The sequence below is a fragment of the Pristiophorus japonicus genome, chromosome 32 (genome assembly GCF_044704955.1).
Source record: "Pristiophorus japonicus isolate sPriJap1 chromosome 32, sPriJap1.hap1, whole genome shotgun sequence".
Lineage (NCBI taxonomy): Eukaryota > Metazoa > Chordata > Chondrichthyes > Pristiophoridae > Pristiophorus > Pristiophorus japonicus.
The window spans coordinates 2,160,792-2,170,387 of NC_092008.1; the positions used below are offsets into that span (position 1 = coordinate 2,160,792).

Consider the following 9,596-nt stretch of genomic DNA (forward strand, 5'->3'; position numbering starts at 1 on the left):
GATGATGTCCTAGGCACAACCAACTTCAGCTGCTCCATCAATAACCTTTCTTCCATCACACGGACAGAAGTGGGGGATGTTCGCTGATGACTGCACAGTGTTCAGTTCCATTCGCAGCTCCTCAGATAATGGAGCAGTCCGTGCCCACATACAGCAAGAGCTGGACGACATTCGGGCTCGGGCTGATGAGCGGCAAGTAACATTCGTGCCCCACAAGTGCCAGGCAATAACCATCTCCAACAAGCGAGAGTCTAACCACCGCCCCTTGACATTCACCGGCATTACCATCGGCGAATCCCCCCCACCATCAACAGCCTGGGGGTGGTCACCATTGACCAGATACTTCACTGGACCAGCCACATAAATACTGTGGCAACTGAGGGCATCACCTTAGTACAGATATTCGACTGTGCGAGGGCTCACCCGAAGCCCAATCACACTCGAGATGTTCAACTGGGGGGGGGGGGGGGGCATCACCCAACGACAGATATTCGATCTTGTGGGGACTCACCAGAAGCCCCAATCACGCTCTGATGATCAACAACGGAGGGCATCGTCTTAGCACAGATATTCGGCATCGGTAGAAGCCCAAGCACGCCCCAGATGTTCAACTAGGTGGGGGGGGGGGGGGGCATCACCTCGGCACGGATATTCAACACTGTGGGGGGGCTCACCAGAAACCCCAAGCATGCTCAAGATGTTCAACAACGGAGGGCATCATCTCCGCACAGATATTCAGCATCAGCAGAAGCCCAATTATGCTCAAGGTGTTTAACTAGGTGGGGCCTCACCCCACGACAGATATTCGACCTTGTGGGGCTCTCGACAAGCCCAATCATGCTCTGATGACCAACAATGGAGGGCATCACCTTCGCACCGATATTCGATGTTGTGGGAACATCGGCAGAAGCCCAATCACGTTCAAAATAATCAACTAGGGGGGGCATCACCTAGGCACAGATATTCAGAATTGTGGGCGCTCACCAGAACCTCAATCACACTCCAGATGTTCACCAACGGAGGGCATCACCTGAGCACAGATACTTGACCTTGTGGGGACACACCAAACGCTCAATCACGCTCAAGATGAACAATTATGGAGGATGTCACCTTAGCACAGCTATTCGGCATCGGCAGAGGCCCCAATCACGCTCAAGATATTCAACTGGGGTGGGGGCATCATCCAACGACAGATATTCGACCTTGTGGGGGCTCACCAGAAGCCCCTATTCCGCTCAAGATGATCAACTAAGGGGGCGTCACCTTGGTACAGACATTGGACCTTGTGGGGGCTCAGCGCAAGCCCGATCACACCAGAGATGATCAACAGTGGAGGGCATCACCTTAGCACAGATATCTGGCATCAGCAGAAGTCCAATCACGCCCCAGATGTTCGACTAGGTGGGGAATCACCCCCAGGACAGATATTGGAGCATGTGGGGGGCGCACCAGAAGCCCGAATCACGCTCAAGGTGATCAACAACGGAGGGCATCACCATAGCACAGGTATTCAACCTTGTGGGGACTCACCAGAAGCCCAAACACGCCCCAGATGTTCAACTAGGTGGGGCATAACCCCCAGGACAGATATTGGAACTTATGGGGGTGCACCAGAAGCCCGAATCATGCTCAAGGTGATCAACAACGGAGGCCGTTACCTTAGCACAGCTATTCGACCTTGAGGCCAATCACGCTCAAGATGTTCCACTGGGGGGGAGGGGGGGGGGATCACGCAACGACAGATATTCGACCTTGTGGCGGCTCACCAGAAGCCCAATCATACTCAAGATGATCAACAACGGAGGGCATCACCTTAGCACAGCTATCCAGCATCGGCAGAAGCCCAAACACCCCCAGATGTTCAACTAGGTGGGGCATCAGCCCCAGGACAGATATTGGAGCTTGTGGGGTCTCACCGGAAGCCCAAACACACTCAATATATTCAACTAGGGGGGCATCACCCAAGCACAGATATTTGACCTTGTGAGCCCAATCACGCTCAAGATGCTCAACAACGAAGGGCATCACCTTAGCACAGCTGTCTGCCATCGGCAGAAGCCCAAACATGCACCAGATGTTCAACTGGGAGGAGCATCACCTTTGGCGCAGATATTCGACCTCGAGCCCAATCACGCTCAAGCTAATCCACAACGGAAGGCATCACCTTGGCACAGACATTCGACCTTGTGGGGGCTCACCAGAAGCCCAAACAGGCCCCAGATGTTCGACTAGGCGGGGCATCACCTTGGCACCGATATTCGACCTTGTGGGGGCTCACCAGAAGCCCAAACAGGCCCCAGATGTTCGACTAGGCGGGGCATCACCTTGGCACCGATATTCGACCTTGCGGCGGCTTACCGGAAACCCGAATCACGCTCTGATGATCAACAACAACAACGCAGGGCATCACCTCGGCACAGCTACCCGGCATCGGCAGAAGCCCAATCACGCTCAAGATGTTCAACAACGGAGGGCATCACCTTGATACCGATATTCGACCTTGTGGTGGCTCACCAGAAGCCCAATCATACTCAAGGTGATCAACGGAAGGCATCACCTCGGCACAGATATTCGACCCTGTGAGGACGCAGGCACAAGCCCAAACAGGGGCCCCAGATGTTCGGCTAGGTGGGGCATCACCGCCAGGACATATATTGGAGCTGGTGGGGGCTCAGTGGGCCGCCTGCGGGGGGGGCTGCCTCTGGATGGACCCCGTGTCGCCCCCTGTGCCCCCGGGAGACTCCCCCCTCCCCAATAACCCCCCCCCCCCCTCACCTTGTCGTACAGCTTGACCTCGACGGGCGACGCGTCACCGTGACCCACCCCCAGCTCCTGGGCGGGGGAAGGGGCCGGGGCCGGGGCCGAGGCCGCGGCGGAGGCCCAGCGGGGGGCGGGGGCGGGGGCGGAGGCCAGACCCAGGAGCCGGCGGGAGCAGCGCCTCAGCAACACGACACCAGCCAGCGCCGCCATTTTGACCGAGCGTCCGCCCGCCGGCCTCCCTTTAACGCCGCCCTGACTGACAGCCGCCGCCCGCCAATCGCCGACCGTCTCGCCCACTCGCCGGCCAATCGGCGCGCGCCGCGGGCGGGACCTGCCGCCCCACGTGGAGCAGGTTCTTAAAGCCGCACGGTCCCTCCCGCCACCCCACTGATTTAATTTCGTTCTATTGACCAAAAATTAAAATTAGCATGTCCTATGTGGCCATTATTTTAGCAAATTGGTTTTCTGAGCCTCCCACCCAAAGGCGAGGAAGGAGATCTCCCCACCACGTAACCAGTAACTAGTGGGGTGTCGCAGGGATCAGTGCTGGGGCCCCAACTATTTACAATCTATATTAACGACTTGGAAGAAGGGACTGAGTGTAACGTAGACAAGTTTGCTGACGATACAAAGATGGGAGGAAAAGCAATGTGTGAGGAGGTCACAAAAAATCTGCAAAAGGACATAGGCAGACTAAGTGAGTGGGCAAACATTTTGCAGATGGAGTATAATGTTGGAAAGTGTGAGGTCATGCACTTTGGCAGAAAAAAAATCAAAGAGCAAGTTATTATTGAAATGGAGAAAGATTGCAAAGTGCCGCAGTACAGCGGGACCTGGGGGTTACTTGTGCATGAAACACAAAAGGTTAGTATGCAGGTACAGCAAGTGATCAGGAAGGCCAATGGTATCTTGGCCTTTATTGCAAAGGGGATGGAGTATAAAAGCAGGGAAGTCTTGCTCCAGTTACACAGGGCCTTGGTGAGGCCACACCTGGAGTACTGCGTGCAGTTTTGGTTTCCGTATTTACGAAAGGATAGACTTGCTTTGGAGGCAGTTCAGAGAAGGTTCACTCGGTTGATTCCGGGGATGAGGGGGTTGACTTATGAGGAAAGGTTGAGGAGGTTGGGCCTCTACTCATTGGAATTCAGAAGAATGAGAGGCGATCTTATCGAAACGTATAAGATTATGAGGGGGGCTCGACAAGGTGGATGCAGAGAGGATGTTCCCACTGATGGGGGAGACTAGAACTAGGGGGCATGGTCTTAGAATAAGGGGCCGCCCATTTAAAACTGAGATGAGGAGGAATTTCTTCTCTCAGAGGGTTGTAAATCTGTGGAATTCTCTGCCTCAGAGAGCTGTGGAAGCCGGGACATTGAATATATTTAAGACAGAGATAGACAGTTTCTTAACCGATAAGGGGGCGGGCAGGGAAGTGGAGCTGAGTCCATGATCGGATCAGCCATGGTCATATCAAATGGCGGAGCAGGGCTCGAGGGGCCGAATGGCCGACTCCTGCTCCTATTTCTGATGTATCTGGCATGTAGAGCAGGGGACAACCTTGGGCCGAGCCTGGAGGCAGCAAAGGTTGAACAGGTTCCCGCTGGTTTAGAACATAAAATGTAAGAAACGGGAGCAGGAGTCGGCCATTCGGCCCCTCAAACCCGCTCCGCCATTCAGTAAGATCGCAGCTGATCCGATCCTGGGCTCAGCTCCACTTCCCCGCCCGCTCCCCTCACTCCCTTATCGCTCAGAAGTCTGTCTCTCTCCACCTTAAATATATTCAATGACCCAGCCCCCCACAGCTCTCTGGGGCAGAGAATTCCACAGATTCACCGGAAGAAATTCCTCCTCATCTCCGTCCTAAATGGGCGGCCCCTTATTCTGAGACTATGTGCCCCCTAGTTCTAGATTCCCTCACGAGGGGGAAACATCCTCTCTGCATCTACCCTGTCCAGCCCCCTCAGAATCTGATACGTTTCATAGAAACATAGAAAATAGGTGCAGGAGTAGGCCATTCGGCCCTTCTAGCCTGCACCGCCATTCAATGAGTTCATGGCTGAACATGCAACTTCAGTACCCCATTCCTGCTTTCTCGCCATACCCCTTGATCCCCCGAGTAGTAAGGACTTCATCTAACTCCTTTTTGAATATATTTAGTGAATTGGCCTCAACTACTTTCTGTGGTAGAGAATTCCACAGGTTCACCACTCTCTGGGTGAAGAAGTTTCCCCTCATCTCGGTCCCAAATGGCCTACCTCTCATCCCTAGACTGTGACCCCCGGCTCCAGACCTCCCCGACACCGGGAACATTCTTCCCGCATCCAACCTGTCCAAACCCGTCAAAATCCTAAACGTTTCGATGAGGTCCCCTCTCATTCCTCCGAACTCCAGTGAATACAAGCCCAGTTGATCCAGTCCCGCCTGATATGTCAGTCCTGCCATCCCGGGAATCAGTCTGGTGAACCTTCGCTGTACTCCCTCAATAGCAAGAATGTCCTTCCTCAGGTTAGGAGACCAAAACTGTCCACAATACTCCAGGTGTGGCCTCACCAAGGCCCTGTACAACTGTAGTAACACCTCCCTGCCCCTGTACTCAAATCCCCTCGCTATGAAGGCCAACATGCCATTTGCTTTCTTAACCGCCTGCTGTACCTGTATGGCCAACTTTCAGTGACTGATGTACCATGACACCCAGGTCTCGTTGCACCTCCCCTTTTCCTAATCTGAAAAGCAGGGAAGTCTTGCTCCAGTTATACAGGGTATTGGTGAGGCCACACCTGGAGTACTGCGTGCAGTTCTGGTCTCCGTATTTACGAAAGGATATACTTTGCTTTGGAGGCAGTTCAGAGAAGGTTCACTCGGTTGATTCCGGGGATGAGGGGGTTGACTTATGAGGAAAGGTTGAGCAGGTTGGGCCTCTACTCATTGGAATTCAGAAGAATGAGAGGTGATCCCACCGAAAAGTACAAGACTATGAGGGGGCTCGACAAGGTGGATGCAGAGAGGATGCCTCCACTGATGGGGGAGACGAGAACTCGGGGGCACAATCCCAGAACAAGGGGCCGCCCATCTAAAACCGAGATGAGGAGGAACTTCTTCTCCCAGAGGGTTGTAAATCTGTGGAATTCGCTGCCTCAGAGAGCTGTGGAAGCCGGGACATTGAATACACTCAAGACAGAGATAGACGGTTTCTTAACCGATAAGGGGATAAGGGGGCGGGCAGGGAAGTGGAGCTGAGTCCAGGAAGAATTTTTACCACCAAAGTGGATAACCTGGCATTTATCCACATTACACTTCATGGCTGTCCACACTGTCTGTCCCACCTGTGACAGGGACTGTGGCTCCCGTATCGGACTGTTCAGCCACCTGATGGTGTTGCAGGCTGGGAACGCGCTGAATTCCAGGCCAGGCCGCTGCCCTGGGAGCAGCATGCGTGCTCCAGGGGCCAGCGCGGGCTGCTGCAGGAGGGTGACGGCTCCGAAGCCAGGTCGGTGATTGGCGCGCGCGGGGCAGACACGGCAGGAGCGGCGAGAGATCGTCGAGGGACGCGACCGGGGCCCGGGAGAGGCGCGAGTTCGGGGGGGGGGGGGGGGCCCAGGAGAGCCGAGGGCCCGGGGGAACACGGGGCCCAGCCCACACACTGTGCGATATGTAGTGCGCACTGGGTCCGTGCAGCAGAGCTGGTCATCCTCACTTCGAGGGATCGCCTATGATGATAAGAACAGAAGAATTAGGAACAGGAGGAGGCCATCTAGTCCCTCGAGCCTGCTCCGCCATTCAACAAGATCATGGCTGATCTGGCCGTGGACTCAGCTCCACTTACCCGCCCGCTCCCCATAACCCTTAATTCCCTTATTGGTTAAAAATCTATCTATCTGTGACTTGAAAACATTCAATGAGCTAGCCTCAACTGCTTCCTTGGGCAGAGAATTCCACAGATTCACAACCCTCTGGGAGAAGAAATTCCTTCTCAACTCGGTTTTAAATTGGCTCCCCCGTATTTTGAGGCTGTGCCCCCCTAGTTCTAGTCTCCCCGACCAGTGGAAACAACCTCTCTGCCTCTATCTTGTCTATCCCTTTCATGATTTTAAATGTTTCTATAAGATCACCCCTCATCCTTCTGAACTCCAACGTGTAAAGACCCAGTCTACTCAATCTATCATCGCAAGGTAACCCCCTCATCTCCGGAATCAGCCTCGTGAATCGTCTCTGTACCCCCTCCAAAGCTAATATATCCTTCCTTAAGTAAGGTGACCAAAACTGCACGCAGTACTCCAGGTGCGGCCTCACCAATACCTTGTACAGTTGCAGCAGGACCTCCCTGCTTTTGTACTCCATCCCTCTCGCAGAGACAGACTATTATCTGAATGGTGACAGATTAGGAAAAGGGGAGGTGCAACGAGACCTGGGTGCCATGGTACATCAGTCTTTGAAAGTTGGCCATGCAGGTACAGCAGGCCGTGAAGAAGGCAAATGGCATGTTGGCCTTCATAGCGAGAGGATTTGAGTATAGGAGCAGGGAGGTGTTACTACAATTGTACAGGGCCTTGGTGAGGCCACACCTGGAGTATTGTGTACAGTTTTGGTCTCCTAACTTGAGGAAGGACATTCTTGCTATTGAGGGAGTGCAGCGAAGGTTCACCAGACTGATTCCCGGGATGGCGGGACTGACATATGAAGAAAGACTGGATTAACTGGGTTTGTAGTCACTGGAGTTCAGAAGAATGAGAGGGGACCTCATAGAAACGTTTAAAATTCTGACGGGACGGGACAGGTTAGATGCAGGAAGAATGTTCCCGATGTTGGGGGAAGTCCAGAACCAGGGGACACAGTCTAAGGATAAGGGGTAAGCCATTTAGGACCGAGATGAGGAGAAACTTCTTCACTCAGAGAATTGTGAACCTGTGGAATTCTCTACCGCAGAGAGTTGTTGAGGCCAATTCACTAAATATATTCAAAAAGGAGTTAGATGTAGTCCTTACTACTAGGGGGGATCAAGAGGTATGGTGAGAAAGCAGGAATGGGGTACTGAAGTTGCATGTTCAGCCATGAACTCATTGAATGGTGGTGCAGGCTCAAAGGGCCGAATGGCCTACTCCTGCACCTATTTTCTATGTTTCGATGGTTGAGGGAAGGGGAGGGTGGGACTGGTTTGCCGCACGCTCCTTCCGCTGCCTGCGCCTGCTTTCTGCACGCTCTCGGCGACGAGACTCGAGGTGCTCAGCGCCCTCCCAGATGCACTCCCTCCACTTAGGGCGGACTGGTCTTTGGGCCCAGGGACTCCCAGGTGTCGGTGGGGATGTTGCACTTTATCAGGGGAGGCTTTGAGGGTGGTCCCTTGTAACGTTTCCTCTGCCCACCTTTGGCTCGTTTGCCCGTGAAGGAGCTCCGCATAAAGCACTTGCTTCGGGAGTCTCGCGTCTGGCATGCAGACAATGTGGCCCTGCCCAGCGGAGCTGATCCGAGTGTGGTCAGATATAAGGCGATTCACCAGCACCTTCTCAAGGGTTAGGGATGGGCAATAAATGCTGAGCCTTCCCGTGACACCCACATCCCAGGAACGAATAAATAAGATAAAAAACGGTAGCTTTTGTTGCAAAAGAATTGGAGTATAAAAGCAGAGAAGTCCTGCTACAACTGCACAGGGTATTGGTGAGGCCACACCTGGAGTACTGCGTGCAGTTCTGGTCTCCGTATTTAAGGAGGGATATACTTGCATTGGAGGCAGTTCAGAGAAGGTTCACTCGGTCGATTCCGGGGATGAGGGGGTTGCCTTATGAGGAAAGGTTGAGCAGGTTGGGCCTGTACCCATTGGAGTTTAGAGGAATGAGAGGTGATCTTATCGAAACGTATCAGATTCTGAGGGGGGCTGGACAGGGTGGATGCAGAGAGGATGTTTCCCCCTCGTGGGGGAATCTAGAACTAGGGGGCACATAGTCTCAGAATAAGGGGCCGCCCATTTAGGACGGAGAGGAGGAGGAATTTCTTCTGGTGAATCTGTGGAATTCTCTGCCCCAGAGAGCTGTCAAGGGTCATTCGCTGAGTGTATTCAAAACAGTTGTCAATACATTTTTGGGGAACAAAGGAATTGAAGGGACACGGGAATCAGGCGGGAAAGTGGAGTTGAGGTCGAAAATCAGCCGCGATTTCATTGAATGGCGGAGCAGGCTCGAGGGGCCGAATGGCCGACTCCTGCTCCTATTTCTTACGTCCTTATGAGTCCCGCTCACCCATCACCCCCTGTGCTCGCTGACCCCGTGTCCTAACTCGCACCCAGTCCCACTCACCCATCACCCACTGTGCTCGCTGACCCCGTGTCCTAACTCGCACCGAGTCCCACTCACCCATCACCCCCTGTGCTCGCTGACCCCGTGTCCTAACTCGCACCCAGTCCCGCTCACCCATCACCCCCTGTGCTCGCTGACCCCGTGTCCTAACTCGCACCGAGTCCCGCTCACCCATCACCCCCTGTGCTCGCTGACCTCGTGTCCTAACTCGCACCCAGTCCCACTCACCCATCACCCCCTGTGCTCACTGCCCCGTGTCCTAACTCACACCCAGTCTCACTCACCCATCACCCCCTGTGCTCGCTGCCCCCGTGTCCTAACTCGCACCCAGTCCCGCTCACCCATCAGCCCCTGTGCTCACTGCACCGTGTCCTAACTCGTACCCAGTCCCACTCACCCATCACCCCCTGTGCTCACTGCACCGTGTCCTAACTCGCACCCAGTCCCACTCACCCATCATCCCCTGTGCTCGCTGACCCCGTGTCCTAACTCACACCCAGTCCCACTCACCCATCACCCCCTGTGCTCACTGCACCGTGTCCTAACTCG

At 54.2% G+C, this 9,596-nt stretch overlaps 1 protein-coding gene across 1 annotated transcript in view; it reads right to left on the reverse strand.

Annotated features, from left to right (window-relative positions):
* ndufb11 (NADH:ubiquinone oxidoreductase subunit B11) overlaps positions 1-2,990 on the reverse strand; it is a 30,946-nt gene extending 27,956 nt beyond the window's left edge. The window contains exon 1 of the mRNA XM_070869215.1: positions 2,776-2,990. Within this exon, the coding sequence (XP_070725316.1) occupies positions 2,776-2,970 (195 nt within the window). The 5' untranslated portion in view covers positions 2,971-2,990. The remainder of the gene's footprint in view (positions 1-2,775) is intronic.
* Between the last annotated feature and the right edge of the window lie 6,606 nt (positions 2,991-9,596).